The sequence below is a fragment of the Oncorhynchus keta genome, chromosome 14 (assembly GCF_023373465.1).
Source record: "Oncorhynchus keta strain PuntledgeMale-10-30-2019 chromosome 14, Oket_V2, whole genome shotgun sequence".
NCBI classification, from domain to species: domain Eukaryota; kingdom Metazoa; phylum Chordata; class Actinopteri; order Salmoniformes; family Salmonidae; genus Oncorhynchus; species Oncorhynchus keta.
Genome location: NC_068434.1, coordinates 30,492,902 through 30,518,920, shown reverse-complemented (window position 1 = coordinate 30,518,920; position 26,019 = coordinate 30,492,902). Strand labels below are relative to the sequence as shown.

General features: G+C 41.1%; 1 protein-coding gene and 1 long non-coding RNA gene across 3 annotated transcripts in view; one reads left to right on the top strand and one right to left on the bottom strand.

The window, feature by feature from the left end:
* LOC118393193 (anthrax toxin receptor 1-like) overlaps nt 1–10,160 on the bottom strand; it is a 53,302-nt gene extending 43,142 nt beyond the window's left edge. The window contains exon 1 of one of the 2 annotated variants that reach the window (XM_052461475.1): nt 9,421–10,160. In XM_052461475.1, coding sequence (XP_052317435.1) covers nt 9,421–9,581 — 161 coding nt within the window. In that variant the 5' untranslated portion in view covers nt 9,582–10,160. The remainder of the gene's footprint in view (nt 1–9,420) is intronic. The other variant, XM_035785615.2, reaches the window with a different exon arrangement.
* Nucleotides 10,161–16,997: 6,837 nt separating this feature from the next.
* Nucleotides 16,998–19,301, top strand: LOC118393194 (uncharacterized). The gene is made up of 4 exons (XR_004827512.2): nt 16,998–17,134; nt 18,468–18,555; nt 18,671–18,776; nt 19,006–19,301. It is a non-coding gene; the product is annotated as an uncharacterized LOC118393194 (long non-coding RNA).
* Nucleotides 19,302–26,019: the final 6,718 nt, after the last annotated feature.

The following is a 26,019-nucleotide window of genomic DNA, read 5'->3' as shown; positions in this document are numbered from 1 at the left end:
ACACCATGCCAACCGTGAAGCACAGGTGTGGCAGCATCATGTTGTGGGGGTGCTTTGCTGTAGGAGGGACTGGTGCACTTCACAAAATAGATGGCATCATGAGGCTGGAAAATTATGTGGATATATTGAAGCAATGTCTCAAGACATCAGTAAGGAAGTTGAAGCTTGGTCGCAAATGAGTCTTCCAAATTGACAATGACCCCAAGCATACTTCCAAAGTTGTGGCAAAAAGGACAACAAGTTCAAGTCATTGGAGTGGCCATCACAAAGACTTGACCGCAACCCTATAGGAAATTTGTGGGCAGAACTGAAAAAGCGTGTGCGAGCAAGGAGGCCTACAAACCTGACTCAGTTACACCAGCTCTGTCAGGAGGAATGGGCCAAAATTCACCCAACTTATTGTGGGAATCTTGTGGAAGGCTACCTGAAACATTTGACCCAAGTTAAACAATTTAAAGGCAATGCTACCAAATACTAATTGAGTGTATGTAAACTTCTGACCCACAAGGAATGTGATTAAATAAATCACTCTACTATTATTCTGACATTTCACATTCATAAAATAAAGTGGTGATCCTAACTGACCCATGAGAGGGATTTTTTACTAGGATTAAATGTCAGGAATTGTGAAAAACTGAGTTTAAATGTATTTGGCTAAGGTGTATGTAAACTTCCGACTTCAACTGTACATCTTTCAAAAGCTTGTTTTCCCGGAGCATATTGTTAGCTAGTCCATACAAGTCTATATTCTTTGTAGACGTAGTGCTTCGTGCTGAAAGATTAGTAATTTACTGACATCTGATTGGTTACTGGCATTTACAGGCCCTTTCTGGAAACCTGATTGGTTAAAATATCTCCAGCGAAGAATCAACGTAAAGCGAGACAAAATTAGAAAATCTCAAAGAATATACCTACAGTATGTGAACAAAAACAGGCGATCTCAGTTTATCAATGCGAGAAAAGCAGTGAATGAATGAACACATTTTCCTGATCCTCCAATTGAGGCAGTGGCAGTACAGGTAGTGGAGAAAAAGGAGGGAGCCTGCAGCAGCGCGTTAAGACGCAAATTAGTTGAGATGAAGATGATAACTAGCAGCGATCAACCAGACAGCAGCCGGCCAACAGTGGCTTTTATTTCACATCTCAAATAATCCAACTTGTACATGATTTGATTTGTCAGTCCAGTGTCTAAACACACAAGTTTCTATTGTCAGAGTTTTGGTTGCACACATGCAAATTCTTTTGATTAGAAGAAATGTACTGAAAACCCGAATGTAAACCTGATACCCAAAATATTTTAAATGTTTGAAATATCTTTAAATAATGTCTGAAGTACAGGAAAACTTAATAGGACAGACTGACCTCTGACCTAGTGAGGCCCGATCACCCTCACTAGAAACACAGGAGACATTGTCTTTTTTATGGGCTATGTAAAAACAAATAATTAAGAAGAATAGTCCTATGTGTGATTCACACCACAAGAAGGACAGAGAGAGAGAACTGTGTCTAGTCTATTTTACCATTACCTTATGGGACACAATTATGTCCTTATGGAGTTATCAAGAGATAATTTGATTTGTTATTCTAATTTGTTTATTTTTGATTTAACAGGCAGTATTTATTTTTGGGGGGATGCATGATTCACAATGTTAAGTGTCATGTGTCCAAAGGGGGAATTACCAGTCCCCTGGGGCCCTTTAGTAAATATGAAAATGTTTTTTTTTCACATGCTTGCCTGTAAAAGGAAAAAAATAGGTGTTGGTAATGGATGACAGTTACTCCAAATTAATTGAAGTTTTCCCTCACCTCGAGTGACAGATTTGTATTGCTGTTGTTTTCTTTTATTTTCTTAGTTTTGTCTTGATTCAATAACATATCTCACCAGATTGGGTCTGCTGGATGGTCGGGATTTCTCCCTAAGGTTTAGCTCTCTGACCTGTAACTCTGCAGTGAGATTGCCAAAATGATAGGGGAGTATAAGCCCATTCGGAGGGGGGGGCTTATACTCCCCTCGAGGTTATGGCGAAGGTGACCACAGATGGTATCTAGATGCATGGAAAATAATTTGGCCGAGAACAGTGTGAACTTCAATACCCCCTCTAATCATCTGAAAAATCACAACAATGGCATACAGTATGGTCTTTCACCACTTCTACCGTGAGAGTCCGAGCCAGCAACCTGTACCCAGCATCCAGAAGCTATCAACTGCCTTTTCTCTCATGTTTTTTCTCTCAGGAGTGCAACATGGGTCTATGTGGAGTGAGCATGGAAAGAGGTCCCGTTCAAACGTCTCACATGCTGCTGGTGTACTGGTAGTAAAATGGACAAAGACATATACTGCAAGGTCATGCAATGTGCCATTAAAAGGACAAACTGAAACACTATCTGAAGAACATGAAAAAATGCCAGGAAAGGAAGGATGAGTGCCGGGGAAGGAGGGGGTTGTTCAACCGTGCCCGTAATTGTAGTTCTGTCTATGAGCTGTTCTTGTCTATTGATGTTCAGTATTATCATGTTTCATGTTTTGTGTGGACCCCAGGAAGAGTAGCTGCTGCTTTTGCAATAGCTAATGGGGATCCTAATAAAATACCTAATTGATTTAGGCTTATTCAAAATGGTTTATTTGGGATATCAGGTTGATTGTGGAGGTCTGCAGACTGCGAAACGTATACTAATTTAGACTGAGGATGCATTAAAATACCAATCTGTCATTACCACAAGTGATGAGGGAAGTGAGGGTCTTTCTTAGCAAGGTTGGTGTAAAACAATTATAACATGTGTTCTCGCTCTCTTTCCAGTGAATTGTTCTTAAAATGCTGTAACCTGTGCCTCCCTGGCTGGTAAGTTTTCTACTCTTCCAGAGGATTGTGAAACTAATGAGCTGCCAACTCTGGATGAGCCCCCATTTCCTGCTGTAGATAAGGACGATGAAGGTTGTTTTCTTTTAGGTTGAGGGTAAATTCATCACCCAGACCTTGTTTTGAGAACAAGAATGAAAGATCTTATATATAAGGTCTCAGCTTAGAGAAGCCTTGTGAGGTATTGGTCTGTCACATGTTATGAACCAGTATTGGTTGGGCACATGAATGAAAGAAAAGGGTAATGATTAATTATGCAAATATAACTTGTCAGCTTATGTATGCGTATGTAGCGTATGTATATAAGACAACTGCTGGGACTGCCCAGGCAGAGCTCCTGATTGACATGTGTACTTGTTACGAGAATTCTCAATGTTCATAACCCAATTCAATTAAACTACGCAGTCTGCAACCCAGAATTTGTAAGATACTGGTTGAAATGAAACAGACAGAGGCCCAGCTACGATAGTCAAAATGTTTATTCACAAGAGCGCTGGTTCGTTGTACAAAACCATTCATTTTATACTAGCTCCTTACACACAGACTCCTTACGCACACAAACAGAAGGTATCCTACACACACTGTTCTACTACCCAGCCGACAAAGATTAGGGGAGGCCGTGAGAATCCCTCCCCGTTCTCCCACAAGATAGGGAGACCGTGGGAAGTACTTCCCGTCATTTTCCCCAATCTCTCAGAGGCCCCTAGCCAGGTCAGCACCAAATTCTGCTTAGACAGCCTGTGTTTAAGTTACTATAAAGACATATTGTACAGATCTACTGCTTTACCCTAATTCTGACCAAAACTACACATTTATTATAATTTCACTGACTTAAAACTACACCCATCATTAATAATAATTTTATGATTCTAATCAATTTCATACCATATGATTTCAGGGTGGAATATTCTAATCATTAATTTAAACATAAATTCCATCAACAATCCACCCTTAATGACTAAATAATACACACTGACACCTCAAATACTATGTAGAAACAAATGGTGTACAAGAATAATTCAAACCAATACATGTACAGTATATCAGGGTTCTCTACACAAAATTCTAAAAATAGGTCACCGGGTAAGAATGCCCTTTGGGAATTTTAAAAATCAACATCTAAACTATACAAAAACAATAATATATTTATGAATGTAGCTCGAGGGTCAATTCCCCATAATTCGCGAATAAAGATTTACTGACCTTGTCTCGTAGACTGGGAAAAGCAATGGTGCATTGAGTTGGTTGGAACCTCTCCAGCACGATGACCATAAACATGATTAATTTTAGATCAACTTCAAGAGTCCCTGTGTAAGTATTTCCATTATTCAACCTTCCCACAACTTTCTGGGAATGGTGCTGTCACGAATATTACCGAAGGTGACTCCCCTTCTTGTTCGGGTGGCGCTCGGCGGTCGTCGTCGCCGGTCTACTAGCTATCGCCGATCCGTTGTTCTGTGTTCCTTTAGTTCTGTCTATTGGTATCACCTGTTTCTTGTTTGGTTGTTAGGGTAGGGTTATATATAGTTTGTTCAGCCCGCTTCTGTTTCGTGCGGGCTTGTTCGTCTGTTTTGTTGTTTGAGTGTATTTTTGTTTGCATTTGGGTTTCACGCTGTCCATTTATATTTCTGTTCATTTGTTTTCCTACTTTTGTTCATGTTATGTTTCCGGGACATTAAAGCGTGTTTTTCCCACATCTTTTGCTCTCTGCGCCTGACTCCACACCTCATCACTCATTTATCGTAACAGGTGCAGGATAATTGAGCACTTTTAAGGAACTTAAAACATTTTTGGGGGTGGTATTATTACTTTAAAAGAAAGTTTCCTAAATGTAAATATGTTTGCATTTCATTTCAATTTTGACAATGTTCTTGGAACATTCTCCAACTTGTCTGACATTGGGAAACAACGGTCTGTGGGAATTTCAATACTTCAGCATAATGTTTCCTCCAGGTTTCCTCATGGTTCTTTTTCAAATACTGTCCTCAAATTGTTCCAAGAATGTTTCTTAACAATGTTCTTCTGTTGGAATTTCAGTACCTCAGCATAACGTTTCCTACAGGTTTGGGAGGGTCCAGCCTTCCATTAAGATTAGAAACTTGGTCTGGTTTAGTCTTAACCATATGGATGTGGTAACACATCATTCCAAGATCAAAAGACCTATCAAAATAAAGATAATTGATTATCAGGAGTCTGGGAGGGGGTTACAAATCCATTTCCAAGCAATTCAAAGTGCATCATTCCACTGTCCAACGGTCATCTACAAATGGAGAAAATTTCAGGCCACTGGCAATCTACCTAGGACAGGTCATCCCACCAAATTCAGCCCAAGAGCTGACCAAAAGATGTCATAGAAGTCTTTAAAAACACAGGGTAACATGAAGGGATCAACATGCCTCTCTTACCACAAACAATGTGCATGAGTCAACTGTCGGAAAGGGACTTGGCCTACATGGGAGGTCAGGAAGGAAGAAGCCTCTGCTCTCAAAAAAGAATACCAAGACACGACTGACGTTTGCCAGACAACACCTGGGTAAAGACTGAAACTACTGGAGCAATGTGCTCGGCACAGATGAGTCATAAGGGTAGTTGTTTAGCCACAATGCCAGATGCCATGTTTTGAAAACAAAATACTGCCTTCGAACAGAAGAACCTCATACCAACCGTAAAGAATGGAGGTGGTGGCATTATGGTTTGGGGCTGCTTTGCTGCCTCAGGGCCTGGCCAACTTGCCATCATTGAGTCAATCATGATGTCAACATTGTACCAGAGAATTCTTGAGGAAAAGGTGAGGCCATCTGTCAAATAGATGAAGCTGAACCGAACATGGATATTGCAACAGGACAATGATCCAAAACACAAAAGCAAAGCTTCAACAGAATTGTTCAAAAATAATAAATGGAGGGTTATGGAATGGCCGAGTCAAAGCCCAGATCTCAATCCTGTCAAAATTCTATGGGGAGACTTGCATGCAAGAAAGCCCTTAAATATGACACTTGAAGCAGTACTGTAAAGAATAGGCCAAATTTCTCTGAGTCGATGTAAGAGACTGATACAGTTCCAAGAAACGGCTACATTGAGTTATTTCAGCCAAAGGGGGCAACAAGCTATTGAAGCTAAGGGTGCACTTGTTTTTTCCGCAGTATGGAATTGCATTTCTGTAGATTTGATGAATGAATGATTGCAAAGTATAATCTTTCAGTGTCATTTGTTAAATTAGTTTTCCTTTATCTGTCAATAGTGTTGAAGTGAAGATTACATAGCCACCTGTCCAAATATGTACAAAAAAATGTAACTTTTCAGGAAGTGTACTTGCTTTTTCACATGACTGTATTTAAAATCATGTTCTCAAATTGTTCAGAGGATATTTAAGACCACTTTAGTAACATTCTAAGTATGTTATTTAAAAATATTATTTGAAAGCTTATACATTCCATTCTCGGCATCAACAACTCTCTATCCTCTATTTTGTTAAGTGTGTTCAGGTGTGTTGGCCTCCCCCATTAATTGGCCAAACCTGATCTTAATTAGTGCTTGTTTCCATCCTGTTGGCACAGTGTACTAAGTCCATGGATATAGAGAAAAGAGATTATCGGTTTGAATCTCACTGATGCCGTATCACAATAAAAAAAAGTGTTTGCATGATTAATTTCCATGTGTTTTATCTGTGCTTGGAATTTAAAAGGGTTAACCCAATTTAAGCTAGCAGTTTTATTAACAGTCTTATTGAAACATTCCGGGAACATTTTTAGTTATTAAAAAAGTTATTAAAAAACCTTCCAAATAATCTATCATTTCTGTTCTCAGATTGTTCATAAAACCTCCCAGGAAAACGGTCAAGGAACCAGAGTATACCGTTCTCAGAACCTCCCTACAACCTACTTTTTTTTTTATCAGAAAAGGCTATATTTTCACTTCCGTTCCCAAAACCAAAAACGTGTGTTCACACAACATCCAAGGAACTAAATGTGCTAGCTGGGTTCTTAGCAAAGAGCAATTTCTCAAGCAATAATTTTGCTAGGACTGTCTGGTAGTGGTCTGAGTTGGGAGGGGAAAACTGAAAACTAACTGTTATTGGCAGACAGGTTTGGAACTCTTTTTTTTGGTCTCTTAGTGTAATTTACCGCCTGATAATGTCACCAGGCAGGCCAAAACTCCATCCCACCAAAACAGGCTGAAATTTCAGGCAGTCTTTTCAAGCAGCTTACACTAAAAAGGAATTATCATAATTTCACAGTAGTATTATTCCAAACTCATAGTGTGTAAATGTATATAAAAACATGAAAATCACATTTCTGACTACAAATGATCATAGAGAAAAAAACTCACAAAACATTTCTCTCCATCAAATTGCCAGATGGTAGGTTAGATACTCTTTCATTCTGTCTGTGTGTTTGTCATTGTTTTAATTCCTGTCTTTACTCCTCTCTTCTTATTTCACTGCCCTATTATCTCTTTTTCCATTGTTAACAGGATACAAGTCTCAGCACAGACAGCGCAGCCAAAAGGCTGAAACATTGAAACATCTGGACCTAATGGAAAAAGGGTTCTGCAGACACAGAGGAGTCATGAACAGACAGAGAATGAAAGACAGTTGGTAAAAAGGGGAGGAATATCAATTCAAACAAAGGAAGAGCAGGTAGAAGAGGGATGACTACAACAGAATTAGGGGGACAGCAAGTACAAATACAAGCGAATGCACAGAGTAACAGTGCTGGGTGTCTAATATTCTTGTTGTATTCACATGTATTCTTCTGTTAGCTAAAACAATGTGCACACACACAAAAGTAGGTAGTGTATGTAAATGTTCATCATACTCTCTACATCTGTCTTTTGGATCCTACAATTCCATATCTGTCTGAAGTTCCACTTAGCTAAATGTTGTGCCACCACAGAAATGTCTGCCCAGAGTTGCATTCTGATTTAAGGGAAAAATTGAAAATCAATCATCCAAGAGTCAGAGACTTTTGAAACAATTGAAGAGGGAAAGGCAGGCCCAAATGAAAGAGGAAGAAGCTGAAGCCTGCTCTTCCACATTAGACAGATAATCATCCAAACAATAAGTTATAGTTTTAAAGTATTGAAGTCCAGCAACATCTATTAGAACCAGATGACGCTCCATTTGTTTACCCAATCATTAGGTCTGTCTCGTCTTTGCTCACAATAATCAGGCCTTTTTAGTGGGGGTTAAGGAAACCAATATGTAATTTGGGTGAACTAACACTACTGTAGAAGTGACAGGGAAACTCCACTGCATTTGAGAACCTCAGAGTAGCATAAATGATTGATACAATCCAATGATTGTAGTTGGATTAGCTCAATTCAGCCTCTTTGCCCAACTGTAGTAAAGCATGGAGATTTTTTTGTTGTTCATTTGACTGTTGTGATTCAACTAGAGCTCAGCCTGCACAACTTATACATGTTTACTGTATGTGACAGATGGAGTATCAAATGTGCCACTGTTCACCAGCAATCCAGAACTATCATGAACCATAAAGGGTGGCCTGAGAACTTTACAAGAAAGCATCTGCTCACGTCATTCATCCCGGCCCAAAGGGGAATTCCACTGGCCTTTTACCCATGCTTACCAAAAAAATCACAAGAGACAAATACAGATAGTTGGACGAAATGCTCGATCATTGTCCCACCATCATACTCACCTTGTATAAGATACTGGTTGTCAAAGATACAGGTGTCAGGATATTGTATTGGAGGCGAAGTCAAGTGCAGGAGAGCAAATATTGTGAACAGGCACACTTTTATTATAGTTCCAAAAACAAGAGCACTACATGAAACAAACAGACCATAAAAGTAGAACGCGTAAATTAACACTACCTAAAATGAAAACAATTACACACAAAACATGATGGGAAACAGAGGGTTAAATACAAGTAGCTTAATTGGGGAAATGTAAACCAGGTGTGTATGGAAACAAGACAAATGGATATATGAAAAATGGAGCGGCGATGGCTAGAAAGCCGGTGATGTCGATCGCCGAACGTCGCCTGAACAAGGAGAGGGGCTGACTTCAGCAGAAGTCGTGACAACAGGAACCAAAAATATATGTTTTCCCCATTAGGTTATATTACATTTCTAGTCAGACTGCATTCAACATTGTATAAAGTATACATAAATATAGCAATTATGTAATATCAGATTGCTTATTTGATAAGTGTAATAACCATTGAGAAAACGCTTGTGATATTTTCATGGGCATTATTACCAGCATATGGTAAAATAAAATGTAAATTGCTGCATATGGCCCCAGGGGGCATGATAATAACAATAACATTCCTAAGTATGACATCATGACAGAATTTGAAAACACTGAGACTGGCAACGACAGATGTGACAACGAGATGTTTCTGCAAATTAAACATTAATTGCGCTTTGGTAAAATATGAAATAAGATGGTCACTATCTACCTACCCTTAATGTCGAAGTTCACAGATTTTACAAGGTGCACTCAACAACCAACAGTTCCCCAACTGAACTCTGCTCCCAATAGACATGACAAGCAGCAAAGGTGAGGTGGAAATAGAAGGTTGAATGAGAAACTCACTTGTCCAGAACGAAGTAGAGGTCAAAGCCCCCGAAGCAGGATGGTTCACCCTGACCTCTGTCCTGGTTGTGCCAAGCGTTACCAGCTGTCAGCACCACCAGCGCACTTACAGCACCAAGCAGCACTGGTAACCAGGAGCCTCTGCACCCATATAAATACATGATTCCAGTTTGGAGGAGCTATATCACGTGAAGAAGATTAACACCACCTTGGAAAACAAGTGGAGAAAAAAGGATTCCTTATTTCTGTGTCTTCATCCAATATTCTTCAGCATTGAACATAACTAATCCAAAAGGGTGAAGTGGAAGGCAGAGAATGATGCACTGATGCTATGAATCCAGTCTGTCTCAATTGAGTCAGGAGGCTCTCATCACTGGCTCGGGGACAAGCACAGGCTACACACACATGCACTGAGCCTCACAGCAGCACACTCCTCTTATCTCGCCTTTTTCTTTTGCTCTTTTCATACTGTTGGGAAGTAGGACAGTGGAAGTGTATTCCAGGCAGCTCCAGAGAAACCTATGTAATTGTGTCTAACTTAAAGCCTCCTTCCACGACTCCCTGACTTTCTTTTCCTTTTTTCTCATGGTTGAGGCAATAATGAAGACAGAGGTGAGAGAAAGACAAACTATCCCCTTCTACTGCCATCTAGTGGTGTCAATCACTGCCAGGAGCTCATAAGATCAAATCAAAACTAATTGTATTTGACTCATGCACTAAATACAACAGGTGTAGACTTTACCATTAAATGTTTAGTGTTAAGTCTACAACTGTTGTATTCGGTGCATGTGACAAATACAGTTTTATTTGATATTCTCCTGGTATGGAACCTTGTCATACTGACTGTCACCACTAGATGGCTTGTTTGTCTTTCTGAGAGTTTCAGTCTGTTTAGCTGAGGAGTGAGTATACTGTAAACCAGCATAAATATACTGATTTTAACTTTCTAACGTGTAGAAAGATAACCTTGAAATGGGCATGGTCTAGTTGATTTAACAAAAAATACATTTAATAAATCATCAAATCAATTGTTATTTCTGGTTGCTATGTAGTAAACCCCTCTAAACTTCAAACCTGTTATATTCTGTTTCTTCTGCATTGGGAATAGATTAACTAAAAATATCATAACCACAAAACAAATATGTCAATGACCTGAATCAAACACTGTCAGTAAATGGTGTGTGTGGACTTAAGGGGGACATCTGAATTTAAGGTCCATTATGCAACGGTGCAACACTGCAAATAGCCATTTTAAGTCGTTTATTTACTGGCTTAAACTAGACCTTACAAAAACTCTCACATCTTTGTGTATTGATATTTTTCCATCAGTAAATGACAGTTAACATCTATCATGACGTTCTTGAAGTAAATAAAGTATGGACACCCTAAGGTGAGGTGCTGAGTAACAGAGGATGATCTTTACAAATGAAACAGAAAGTTGCACACTAACACGTATCTTTATTTTTTATTTGTATCATGATGTTTTTAACATTTCATTTCAACCAACCCAATTCGTCAGACACCAGAACATTCACATTTGACACAAAGTAAGCTGACAATTCATTGTATACTGAGAACACAGCGAAGTAAACAATTCACTTCCCCACAGAGCCAAAGATAGGGCATGAAATGGAGGGATCCCTCTTCTTAAACACCTTGAATTCACATGCCTTTTGGTCCCACTCCTTCATGCAATCATCAGGAAAATCTACAGGAGTTGCATACCTGCAATCAAACAATCAACAAATATGTTTGTTGTGTAAATCAATAGAATTTCACTCATCCAGTCTATTAATAATCCCCTGAGAAACCGTGTGTGGATATTTTGAGAAGATAACAATGGGTTGTATATTCTTTTAGTGTGATAGATACAGACTGGGAAGGCTGAGGGCTACATAGACCATGCATTTTGTAGGTGATAGTATAAAGTTGTACCCCGAGCAGCATGAATTACAAGTGCAGTCCATGCAATCACTGTTCCTCCAGCTGGAACCAATAGGATGCCATGTCTCATCTTTGTCATCACGACAATGGGTGATCATGCCTAAATCAAGAAACAAGAAAATAGTATAGCACACTGTATATGTTTATTGCCTTTTTCAATGTACATGTGTATTTGATGTAGCCTGCGCATCATTCTTTTTATCCAACATTCCACTCCTTAGCAAACCTGTTATTTGCAAAGAGACTGGCCTTTCTTTAATCTTCAAATATCACCATTCTGTCATTAATGAGCTCGAGGAGATCAGGGGATTTGATTCTGATTTGGTAACCCCCATAGCTATGGGGCGGCAGCGTAGCCTAGTGGTTAGAGCGTTGGACTAGTAACCGGAAGGTTGCGAGTTCAAACCCCCGAGCTGACAAGGTACAAATCTGTCGTTCTGCCCCTGAACAGGCAGTTAACCCACTGTTCCCAGGCCGTCATTGAAAATAAGAATGTGTTCTTAACTGACTTGCCTGGTTAAATAAAGGTACAATTTAAATTAAAAAAAAAAAAATTAAAAGTTTAAAGCATAAAGTTATGCAAATTTGAACTCTCTCTATTTTTCTCCACAGATGGATGTTCCAGTGTTGGTGTATGGTTGCTAAGCAACCATTTTTTTTGTCAAGACAAAAACCAATCTATCAAAAATTGCTAGCTCAAGTCTAAATTCTCAAACGGAATATACTGAACACAAATATAAACACACCATGTGAAGTGTTGGTCCCATGTTTCCTGAGCTGAAGTAAAAGATCCCAGGAATTTTCTATAAGCACAAAAGCTAATTTCTCTCCAATTTTGTGCACAAATCTGTTTACATTCCTGTTAATGAGCATTTCTCATTTGCCAAAATAATCCATCACCTGACAGGTGTAGCATGTCAAGAAGTTGATTTAAAAAATGTTAAAAAATGATTTCACCTTTATTTAACCAGGTAGACTAGTTGAGAGCAAGTTCTCATTTGCAACTGCGACCTGGCCAAGATAAAGCATAGCAGTGTGAGCAGACAACACAGAGTTATACATGGAGTAAACAATTAACAAGTCAATAACACAGTAGAAAAAAAGGGGAGTCTATATACAATGTGTGCAAAAGGCATGAGGAGGTAGGCGAATAATTACAATTTTGCAGATTAACACTGGAGTGATAAATGATTAGATGGTCATGTACAGGTAGAGATATTGGTGTGCAAAAGAGCAGAAAAGTAAATAAATAAAAACAGTATGGGGGATGAGGTAGGTGAAAATGGGTGGGCTATTTACCAATAGACTATATACAGCTGCAGCGATCGGTTAGCTGCTCAGATAGCTGATGTTTGAAGTTGGTGAGGGAGATAAAAGTCTCCAGCTTCAGCGATTTTTGCAGTTCGTTCCAGTCACACGCAGCAGAGTACTGGAACGAAAGGCGGCCAAATGAGGTGTTGGCTTTAGGGATGATCAGTGAGATAAACCTGCTGGAGCGCGTGCTACGGATGGGTGTTGCCATCGTGACCAGTGAACTGAGATAAGGCGGAGCTTTACCTAGCATGGACTTGTAGATGACCTGGAGCCAGTGGGTCTGGCGACGAATATGTAGCGAGGGCCATCCGACTAGAGCATACAAGTCGCAGTGGTGGGTGGTATAAGGTGCTTTCGTGACAAAACGAATGGCACTGTGATAGACCGCATCCAGTTTGCTGAGTAGAGTGTTGCAAGCCATTTTGTAGATGACATCGCCGAAGTCGAGGATCGGTAGGATAGTCAGTTTTACTAGGGTAAGCTTGGCGGCGTGAGTGAAGGAGGCTTTGTTGCGGAATAGAAAGCCGACTCTTGATTTGATTTTCGATTGGAGATGTTTAATATGAGTCTGGAAGGAGAGTTTGCAGTCTAGCCAGACACCTAGGTACTTATAGATGTCCACATATTCAAGGTCGGAACCATCCAGGGTGGTGATGCTAGTCGGGCATGCGGGTGCAGGCAGCGATCGGTTGAAAAGCATGCATTTGGTTTTACTAGCGTTTAAGAGCAGTTGGAGGCCACGGAAGGAGTGTTGTATGGCATTGAAGCTCGTTTGGAGGTTAAATAGCACAGTGTCCAATGACGGGCCGAAAGTATATAGAATGGTGTCGTCTGCGTAGAGGTGGATCAGGGAATCGCCCGCAGCAAGAGCAACATCATTGATATATACAGAGAAAAGAGTCGGCCCGAGAATTGAACCCTGTGGCACCCCCATAGAGACTGCCAGAGGACCGGACAGCATGCCCTCCGATTTGACACACTGAACTCTGTCTGCAAAGTAATTGGTGAACCAGGCAAGGCAGTCATCCGAAAAACCGAGGCTACCGAGTCTGCCGATAAGAATATGGTGATTGACAGAGTCGAAAGCCTTGGCAAGGTCGATGAAGACGGCTGCACAGTACTGTCTTTTATCGATGGCGGTTATGATATCGTTTAGTACCTTGAGTGTGGCTGAGGTGCACCCGTGACCGGCTCGGAAACCAGATTGCACAGCGGAGAAGGTACGGTGGGATTCGAGATGGTCAGTGACCTGTTTGTTGACTTGGCTTTTGAAGACCTTAGATAGGCAGGGCAGGATGGATATAGGTCTGTAACAGTTTGGGTCCAGGGTGTCTCCCCCTTTGAAGAGGGGGATGACTGCGGCAGCTTTCCCCAATCCTTGGGGATCTCAGACGATATGAAAGAGAGGTTGAACAGGCTGGTAATAGGGGTTGCGACAATGGCGGCGGATAGTTTCAGTAATAGAGGGTCCAGATTGTCAAGCCCAGCTGATTTGTACGGGTCCAGGTTTTGCAGCTCTTTCAGAACATCTGCTATCTGGATTTGGGTAAAGGAGAACCTGGAGAGGCTTGGGCGAGGAGCTGCGGGGGGTGGGGGGGGGTGGAGCTGTTGGCCGAGGTTGGAGTAGCCAGGCGGAAGGCATGGCCAGCCGTTGAGAAATGCTAATTGAAGTTTTCGATAATCATGGATTTATCGGTGGTGACAGTGTTACCTAGCCTCAGTGCAGTGGGCAGCTGGGAGGAGGTGCTCTTGTTCTTCATGGACTTCACAGTGTCCCAGAACTTTTTGGAGTTGGAGCTGCAGGATGCAAACTTCTGCCTGAAGAAGCTGGCCTTAGCTTTCCTGACTGACTGCGTGTATTGGTTCCTGACTTCCCTGAACAGTTGCATATCACGGGGATTAAACAGCATGATCATTACACAGGTGCACCTTGTGCTGGGGACAATAAAAGGCCCCTCTACAAGGTGCAGTTCTGTCACAACACAATGCCACAGATGTCTCAAGTTGAGGGAGCATGCTATTGGCATGCTGACTGCAGTAATGTCCTACAGAGCTGTTGCCAGATAATTGAAGGTTCATTTCTCTACCAGGTTGTATGCTGCATCAGATGACCTGGCCTCCACAATCACACAACCTCAACCCAATTGAGATGGTTTGGGATGAATTGGACCACAAAGGGAAGGAAAAGCAGCCAACAAGTGCTCAGCATATGTGGGAACTCCTTCAAGACTGTTGGAAAAGCATTCCAGGTGAAGCTGGTTGAGAGAATGCCAAGAGTGTGCAAAGCTGTCATCAAGGCAAAGGGTGGCTACTTTTAAGAATACACATTTTTGGTTACAACATGATTCCATATGTGTTATTTCATAGTTTTGATGGCTTCAGTATTATTCTACAATGTAGAAAATAATACAAAATAAAGAAAAACCCTTGAATGAGTAGGTATGTCCAAACTTTGACTTGTACTGTATATTTTAGGAACTTACTAAACTTACTATTGAAAGTAAGAATAGTAGAATACACCAGGTGTAATTTCGACATTTAGTTGTGTATCAGCACTTTTTGTCTTGTTATTTCAGTCACAGACAGTCACTCAATTAGCCATGTCAGCTAACAATTTTTAGATTGTTAGTTAGTCTAATCAGCTATCTTAACTTGTAGTAATCATGGCCAAATCCTGACTGGGGACGCATTAATTTTGTTAGTCATTTTCACTCAGATATTATATTAACATGGATACAAAATGTGTGGAATTGCAGGAAATTATCTTTGAAACTGCTAAAAATGCTCTCAACCCCCATAAAATGTGTTGTAAAACTGAAAAAAATGTCTCTCTGCCCAATTGCATAATTAGTCTAATTGCATTGTTATAAAATTGCTACGTTTTTTCTCCCACACATGGTAAAATGTGTAGAATTGCAGAAAACGTACTTTATTCCCCATGGCAAAGTTGCAGGAAATTAGCTTTATAAACCCCAAAAGGCTAGAGACGGCCCTGGCGTTGATTTTAAGCCTCAAAATACAACAACTTGCTTAGCTAACCGCTAAATGTTTATTTTATTTTATTTGTTATAATTCTAATTCTAATTTTGAGGCTCCGCATGTTGTCATGGAATATATGAATGTTATTTCCGACAACCAAATAGCAACTCTGTCAGAAATCCAGCTGCATATTGAACGTTGAGATTGCCGAAAGGCCAGTCTCTTTGGCAAATAACAGGAGTGGAATGTTAGCTAAAAAGACTGGTATAACCAGACTATATATATTGTGTGTGTGTATGTGAGTGAGAGGTAGTAGTCTTTTTCTTTACCTGGCTTCAAGGTCATAGGCTTCATGTAGCAAAAAGCATGGAACAGTGGAAGCAGCACACACAGGATTAAGGCTAGAGCCAAGGACTTCTTCACAGGAAGAAGAGGGAAACATATGTTATTGAGGGGAATAAACAGCCATTGGCCGAGCGTTGAACCTTCAAAACAATTCTAGATAAACAACTATCAAAACCAAACTGACACATTTCTACATTTTGAGCTTATCATTGACCCTACCCTAGGTTATAAAATAACGTAATATTTGTACAATGCCCTCCTCTACTATCCATTCCGACTTAAAACACATATGTGGGGGTGTTCAAAAGATTCATTTTGCCAGCATTATTTATTATGTGCACATTGTGATAAAATTATAAAATGTGCAACTGAAACCCCATCACCTATTTGTCATTAGGAGTTAGAACAAGAACACAGCTTCATCAACCAAATTCAAGGACAGTTCCAGCTCCTCCAAATTCCTACTAACTTGTACATATCATGCCAAATTTTAAGAAACTTACCATGATTCACAAGAATGTAGACTGGATACTAAGGTAATTCTAGGGATCTTTCAGGGTAGAGAACACAGGCTTGTGGGTCTTTTGGAAGTAGCTTACCTTTGGAATTCAACAAGGGCTGGGTCAAACACTGTCAGTAAATGGTGCACGTGACTTTCGGTAAATCGGAATTTAAGGTCCTCTACGCAACAAAGCAACGTGCAAGTAGCCCTTAGTGTGTATGATATTCAGTTGTAAAATTAATTCAGAGAAAAAATATATAAAAATATATAATTTATTGGACATATTTTGAAGCTATGAAGTTCCTTGTTTACTGGCTGAACCCAGACTTTACAAACACACACAAACGTTTTGTTCTTCTATCCTCATGGGGACCTAAAATGTATTTCCATTCAAACTTCTACTCCTATTAATCCTAAACCTAACCCTAACCCTAAACCTAACCCCTAACCCTAACCCTAGCCCTGAACCTAACAAAGCATGTTTGTCACTTTTGTTTACTCTTCCCCCACCCCTTTATTTAATTCTAAAGGTGGGCTACTTCCAAAATACCCATGATTTACTTCCCTACTTCCCTACAAGAACTCCAGTAGAATTCCATTACAATCCAGTCTACATTGGTGTGAATCATGGTAGGTAATTTTGCATGTTACGTTTTCAGGATATTGAAGGTGAAGGCCTTATATTTGGTTGTTTTTCCATGATATGTAACAACACCAGAAGCTGTGTTCCTGCTGATTTACTGTAATTTACTGTAACTCCAGTAACATACAGTGCATTCGGGAAGTATTCAGACCCCTTGAGTTTTTTTAACATAAGTATTCAGACCCTTTACTGAGTACTTTGTTGAAGCACATTTGGCAACGATTACAGCAACGGGTCTTCTTGGGTATGACGGTACAATCTTGGCACAACTGTATTTGGGGTTTATCCCATTCTCTGCAGATCCTCTCAAGCTCTCTTAGGTTGATGGGGAGCGTTGCTGCACAGCTATTTTCAGGTCTCTCCAGAGATGTTCGATCGGGTTCAAGTCCGGGCTCTATCTGGGCCACTCAAGGACATTCAGACTTGTCCTGAAGCCACTCCTGCGTTGTCTTGGCTGTGTGCTTGGGGTCGTTGTCCTCTTAGAAGATGAACCATCGCCCCAGTCTGAGCGCTCTGGAGCAGGTTTTCATCAAGGATCTCTCTGTACTTTTCTCTGTTCATATTTCCCTCGACCCTGGCTAGTCTCCCAGTCCATGCCACTGAAAAACATCCCCACAGCATGATGCTGCCACCACCATGGTTCACCGTAGGGATGGGGCCTGGTTTCCTCCAGACTTGACACTTGAAATTCAAGAGTTTAATCTTGGGTTCATCAAACCAGAGAATCTTGTTTCTTTAGGTGTCTTTTGGCAAACTCCAAGCAGGCTGTCATATGTATTTTACTGAAGAGTGGCTTCCATCTGGCCACTCTACCACAAAGGCCTGATTGGTGGAGTGCTGCAGAGATGGTTGTCCTTCTGGATGGTTCTCCCATCTCCAAAGAGGAATTATGGGGTATTGTGTGTAGATTGATGATGGAAAAAAAAGATTTGATCAATTTTAGAAAAAGCTGGTAACGTAACCAAATGTGTAAATGTCAAAGGGTCTGAATACTTTCCGAATGCACTGCAAGTAGCCTAATGGGGTTTCATTTTGATATGATAATGTGGACATAAAAATAAATACTGCAAAATCACCTTTGTTTGAGTCTGAATGGATGTTGGATTTAAACAACACCATAGAAAAAAGACATCGGAAAAATAAAGTTACCGGTATTTATTTTCTAGAGTAGGGTCAATGAAATATTATTTCAACATGTTTAAATGTGTCAGTTCCCTTTTCTAGTTCTTTATCTTCAATGTTTTGAAGGTTCAACTGTAGACCAATGGCTTGTTTATTCCCCTCAATAACATACGTTTTCCCTCCCTTCTCCCTGTGAAGAGGTCCTTGGCCCTAGCTTTAATTCTGTGTGCACTACTTCCACTGTTCCATGCTTATTGCTACAGGAAAGCTATGACTTCTGACCCGGGTAAAGTAAAAGACTAAGCTAACCACCTTCATAAACACAAACATTTTTTAATTAAGCTAGTACATTGAAAAAGACAACAAACCGACACAATATGTTAAATTGTTTTCTTGTTCAGGCAAAACCCATTGTCGTGACGACAAGGACAAGACATGGCATCCTGCTGGTTCCCGCTGGAGGAACAGTGATTGCATGGACTGTGATTGTTTAAAATGCTGCCAGGGGTAAGTACAGTAAACACAGCCTTATTCTAGCACCCACCAAATGCATGGTCTATGTAGCCCTCAGCCTTCCCAGTCTGTATCTATCACACTAAAGGAATATACAACCCATTGTTATCTTCTCAAAATATCCACACACGGTTTCTCAGGGGATTATTAATAGACTGGATGAGTGAAATTCTATTGATTTACACAACAAAATGATTTGCTGATGTTGATTGTTTGATTGCAGGTATATGACTCCTGTAGATTTTCCTGATGATTGCATGAAGGAGTGGGACCAAAAGGCATGTGAATTCAAGGTGGTTAAGAAGAGGGATCCCTCCATTTCATGCCCTATCTTTGGCTCTGTGGGGAAGTGAATAGTTTACTTCGCTGTGTTCTCAGTATACAATGAATAAAATATGTTGTCAGCTTACTTTGTGTCAAATGTGAATGTTCTGGTGTCTGACGAATTGGGTTGGTTGAAATGAAATGTTAAAAACATCATGATACAAATAAAAAATAAAGATACGTGTTAGTGTGCAACTTTCTGTTTCATTTGTAAAGATCATCCTCTGTTACTCAGCACCTCACCTTAGGGTGTCCATACTTTATTTACTTCAAGAACGTCATGATAGATGTTAACTGTCATTTACTGACGGAAAAATATCAATACACAAAGATGTGAGAGAGTTTTTGTAAGGTCTAGTTTAAGCCAGTAAATAAAGGACTTAACATGGCTATTTGCAGTGTTGCACCGTTGCATAATGGACCTTAAATTCAGATGTCCCCCTTAAGTCCACACACACCATTTACTGACAGTGTTTGATTCAGGTCATTGACTTATTTGTTTTGTGGTTATGAAATGTTTAGTTAATCTATTCCCAATTAAGAAGAAACTGAACATAACAGGTTTGAAGTCCAGAGGGGTTTACTACAAAGCATAATCAATGAGTTAGCCAGCTAACTTTGATAAGCAACCAGAAATGACAATTGATTTAATTGATTAAAAAAGCAAAGGTACATGTCGTTTCGTTTGTTAAATCAGTTAGACCATTACAAGCCTATCTTTCTACACAATACAAATTAATTCAGTATATTTACGCAAGTTAGCTGGCTAACACCTTTATGCTGCTTTATAGTATACTCCTTAGGTAAACAGACTGAAACTTTCAGAAAGACAAACTATCCATCTAGTGGTGACAATCAGTGTGACAAGGTTCCATACCAAGAGCTCATCATATCAAATAAAATACAATTTTATTTTTCACATGCACCGAATATAACAAGTGTAGACTTTACAGTAAGCATATCAGGTAAAGTCTAAACCTGTTTTATTCGGGCGCACGTGAAAAATAAAATGTGATTTGACTTGATCTTATGAGCTCCTGTTATAGAACCGTGTCACACTGATTGTCACCAATAGATGGCAGTAGAAGGGAATGGTTTGCCTTTCTTTCACCTCTGTCTTCATTACATCTTCAACCATGTGAAAAAAAGGAAAATAAAGTCAGAGTTGTGGATGGAGACTTTAAGTTAGACACAATTACATATGTTTCTCTGGAGCTGCCTGGAATACACTTCCCCTTGTCCTACTTCCTAACAGTAAGAAAAGAGCTAAATAAAAGAACAAGATAAGAGAAGTGCGCTGCTGTGAGGCTCAGTGCATGTGTGTGCAGCCTGTGCTTGTCCCCGACCCAGTAATGAGAGCCTCCTGACTCAATTGAGACAGACTGGATTCATAGCAACAGAGCATTCTCTGACTTCCACTGCAGCCACTGCACCCTTTCGGATAACTTCCATTCAATGCTGAAGAATACTGGATAAAGACACAGAAATAAGGAAGTGCAGAGGCTCCTGGTTAACAGTCCTGCTTGGTGCTGTAAGTGTGCTGGTGGTGCTGACAGCTGGTAACGATGGGCACAACCAGGAGCCTCTGCACCCATACAAAGACATTATTGTAGTTTGGAGGAGCCATTTCATGTGTGAGGAAGAATAACACCACCTTGGAAAACAAGTGGAGAAAAAAACAATTTGAATGTTCAAAATGGCGCCGGAGAGGATAGCTGCTGTTTTACGGGCTCCTAACTATTTGTGCTATTTTGTGGGGGGGTTTCAGCATTGTTTGTAACTTATTTTGTACACAATGTTGATGCTACCGTCTGTTATGACCAAAAATAGCTTTTGGATATCAGAACAGCGATTACTCACCTCTAACTGGACAAAGATTTTTCTTTAATGTTGCTCCCAGACAAGGCCCAAATCCCCGTCATTCACAACAAGAAAAGAAGGAGATAAAGTGGGAGCAGATCAGGGTGCCTTGTGAGAATTCGTCAGCGAGTGGGTAACCCACCTCTACCATCCGTTCTATTGGCCAACGTGCAATCACTGGAGAATAAACTGGATGAGCTCCGTTCAAGACTATCCTACCAACGGGACATTAAAAACTGTAATATCATATGTTTCATCGAGTTGTGGCTGATGGACGACACGGATAATATACAGTTGGCTGGCTTTCCGTGCATCAGCAGGACAGAAAAGCTACGTCCGATAAGACGAGGGGTGGGGGTGTGTGTGTCTATTTCTCAATAACAGCTGGTGCGCGATGTCTAATATTAAGGGAGTCTCGAGGTATGGCTTGCCTGAGTACCTCATGATAAGCTGTAGACCGAACTATCTACCAAGAGAGTTTTTATCTATATATTTCGTAGCTTCCTATTTACCACCACAAACCGACGCTGGCAATAAGAACGCACTCAATGATCTGTATAAGGCCATAAGCGAACAAGAAAATGCTTATCCAGGAGCAGTGCTCCTAGTGGCATGGGCTCTTTAATGAAGATGAAAATAAAAACTCTAGACCACCTTTACTCCACACACAGAGATGCGTACAAAGCTCTCCCTCGCCCTCTATTTGGCAAATCTGATTCTATCCTCCTGATTCCTGCTTAAAAGCTAAAAACTAAAGCAGGAAGTACCAGTGACTCGCTTAATACGGAAGTGAAGTGGTCAATTACGAGAATGCTACGCTATAGAACTGTTTTGCTAACACAGACTGGAATATGTTCCGGGATTCATTCAATGGCATTGAGGAGTATACCACCTCAGTCACCAGCTTCATCAATAAGTGCATCGACAATGTCGTCCCAACAGTGACCGTACGTACATATCCCAACCAGAAGCCATGAATTACAGGCAACATCCGCACCGAGCTAAAGGCTAGAGCTGCCACTTCTAGGACACTTATAATAAATCCTGCTATGCTATCAGGTTAACCATCAAACAGGCAAAGCATCAATACAGGACTAAGATTGACTCCTACTATATCGGCTCCGATGCTCATCGGATGTGGCAGGGCATGCAAACTATTAAAGATTACAAAGGGAAACCCAGCCGTGAGCTGCCCAGTGACGCGAGCCTACCAGACGGGCTAAATGCCTTTTATGCTCGCTTCGAGGGAAGCAACACTGAAGCATGCATGCGAGCACCAGCTGTTCTATACGACTGTGTGATAACGCTCTCCATAGCCAATGTGAACAAGACCTTTAAACAGGTCAACATTCACAGATGGATTACCAGGAGGTGTACTCAGAGCATGCACGGACCAACTGGCAAGTGTCTTCACTGGCATTTTGAACCGCTCCCTGACCGAGTCTGTAATACCTACATGTTTCAAGCAGGCCACCATAGTCCCTGTGCCCAAGAAAAGCGGAGGTAACCTGCCTAAATGACTACCACAGTAGCCATGAAGTGCTTTGAAAGGCTGATCATGGCTCACATCAAATCCATCAAACCCTAGATCCATTCCAATTCGCATACCACCCCAACAGATCGACAGATGACGCAATCGCACTCCACACGGCCCTTTCACACCTGGACATATGGAACACCTATGTGAGAATGCTGTTCATTGACTACAGTTCAGCGTTCAACACCATAGTTCCCACAAAGCTCATCACTAAGCTAAGGACCCTGGGACTAAACACCTCCCTCTGCAACTGGATCCTGGACTTCCTGATGGGCTGCCCCCAAGTGGTAAGGGTAGGCAACAACAAACACGCTGATCCTCAACACGGGGACCCCTCAGGAGTGTGTGCTTAGTCCCCTTCTGTACTCCCTGTTCACCAACGATTGCGTGGCCAAGCATGACTCCAACACCATCATTGAGTTTGCTGACGACACAACGGTGGTAGGCCAGATCACTGTTAACGTACTCGTCATGAAGCCGAGATCTTTTGTACAGTGTGTGTGTATGTGTTTGTGATCTTATGTTTAGCAGACCTAGTTAGAACATGTGAAATCAGCTCTTTTCTGGATAGGAGAAATTGGGATTGGGAAATATTCAGTGTCTGTGTTGTCAAATCATAATGATTAGCAGGGGCTAGTTCAAACATAATTAGATTGAGATGTTTATAAAGTCAGTTCTTTTGGTTAAACATTTTAACTCAAAGGAGCCCATTGAGATGTTTTAAGATTATTTGCATTGTATTCTAATGTGTTGGTGTCTTGGACAGCCCAGAGATAGAGCAGAGCCCTGAGGGCCCATCTACAGGTGGTTCATCGCCCCTTGATGAATCATCTCCCCAGCCTGGTTCATCTCCTCCCCAACACCCAGGCCTTTCTCACCAACACCCAAAGTACCGTCCAGGTGCACCCTTGATAATATATAATATAATAATATAATAATATAATAATAATATAATAATAATATAATAATAATATAGGTGCACCCTTGATCTCTGCCCTTCAACGCCATTAACCTCCGCCCCATCTCCCCGACCCAGCTCCAATGGCCGGAAGAGGAAGACAGCTGTGGTCCTTTGGACACTGACATTATACAGCAGATGGATGACTCCTGCTGATCAATGTCTCTCGTTTCTCAGGGACATGACAATGTACTTCCACAGGAACATCGATCAGTACTGTGTGTCCGCTCCGTCCGCTCTCGTGTGAGACAGAGCCCTCTGAGTGAGACAAAGCCCTCTGTCTCACCCCAAAAACTGTTTTTTCTTATTCACATGTTAGGGTGGTGGGTAATCTACGGTGTTTTTTTCTCCTTTTTCCTCCTTTTTTATTGGTTTCACCTGTTCATTGTTTGGTTGTCCTGCCGGAAGCTGGGTCTGCAGTGTGTAGGGCCATTTAAAGTCCTGAGGAGAATAAACAAGGTCGATTATCGATTATTACTTCCTTCGTATTATCGCATTAACCCCTCGTTTCATGTGTCTCTCCTCAGGCCAGTGGTAGCTGGTCCCATGCAGGAAGGTGAGGTTCCGGAGGTCCCTCCGCCCCCTCTGGACATCGAGGGGTCCCCGGCGTACACGATACGAGCTATTCTGGACTCCGGGTGAGGGGCCTGCAGTACCTCGTTGACTGGGAGGGGTACTGGGAGGGGTACGGTCCGGAGGAGAGGTGCTGGGTCCCGGTGGAGGATATTCTGGATCCATCTATGTTGAGAGAGTTCCAGTGTTCGTTTGTTTTTTGTCTAATTGGTTTCACTTGTTCATCTTTTGGATGTTAGGGTGGGGTTATTTAAGTTTGTTTATCCCGCTTCTGTTTGTGCGGGCTTGTTCTTCTGTATTTGTGAGAGGTGTTAGTGTTTGTTGGGTTTTCTCGCTGTCCTGGTATTTTACCTAAGGGTACTATATTGTGTTTATAGTCACGCCTGGTTTGGGTATACTATTTTGTTCCTTTGATTTTGGACATTAAAGCATGTTTTTTCCCGCATACTTTGCTCTCTGCGCCTGACTCCACACCCATTCACTCATTGAGCGTTACAGTGGAGTCATTAAAACTTGTTTTTCAACCACTCCACAACAAACTATAGTTTTGGCAAGATGGTTAGAGCATCTACTTTGTGCACGACACAAGTCATTTTTCCAACAATTGCTTAAAGACAGATTACTGTGCTTTTAAACATCTTGGAAAATTCCAGAAAATAATGTCAAGGCTTTAGAAGCTTCTGACATCATTTCAGTCAATTGGAGGTGTACCTGTGGATGTATTTCAAGGCCTACCTTCAAACTCAGTGCCTCTTTGCTTGACATCATGGGAAAATCTAATGAAATCAGCCAAGACCCCAATTGTAGACCTCCACAAGTCTGGTTCATCCTTGGGAGCAATTTCCAAACGCCTGAAGGTACCACTCTCATTTGTACAAACAATAGTACGCAAGTATAAACACCATGGGACCACTCAGCCGTCATACTGCTCAGGAAGGATAAGCGTTCTGTCTCCTAGAGATGAACGTACTTTAGTTCGAAAAGTGCAAATCAATCCCACAACAGCACAGTAAAACGACCTTGTGAAGATGCTGGATGAAACAGATACAAAAGTATCTATATCCACAGTAAAACGATTCCTATATCGACATAACTTGAAAGGCCACTCAGCAAGGAAGAAGCCACTGCTCCAAGTCCGACATAAAAAAGCCAGACTACGATTTGCAACTGCACATGGGAACAAAGATTGTGCTTTTTGGAGAAATGTCCTCTGGTCTGATGAAATCAAATATAACTGTTTGGCCATAACCATCATTATGTTTGGAGGAAAAAGGGGGATGCTTGCAAGCCGAAGAACACCATCCCAACCGTGAAGCACGGGGGTGGCAGCATCATTTTGTGGGGGTGCTTTGCTGCAGGCAGAACTGGTGCACTTCACAAAATAGATGGCATGATGAGGTGGGATAATTATGTGGATATATTGAAGCAACATCTCAAGACATTAGTCAGGAAGTTAAAGCTTGGTCGCAAATGGACAATGACCCAAAGCATACTTCCAAAATTGTGGCAAAATGGCTTAAGGACAACAAAGTCAAGGCATTGGAGTGGCCATCACAAAGCCCTGACCTCAATCCCATAAAGAATTTGTGTGCAGAACTGAAAAAGCGTGTGCAAGCAAGGAGCCTACAAACCTGACTCAGTTACATCAGGTCTGTCAGGAGGAATGGGCCAAAATTCACACAATTTATCGTGGGAAGCTTGTGGTAGGCTACCTGAAACGTTTGACCCACGTTAAACAATTTAAAGGCAATGCTACCAAATACTAATTGAGTGTATGTAAACTTCTGACCCACTGGGAATGTGATGAAAGAAATAAAAGCTGAAATAAAGCATTCTCTCTACTATTATTCTGACATTTCACATTCTTAAAATAAAGTGGTGATCCTAACTGACCTAAGACAGGGAATTTCTACTAGGATTAAATGTCAGGAATTGTGAAAAACTGAGTTTAAATATATTTGGCTAAGGTGTATGTAAACTTCCGA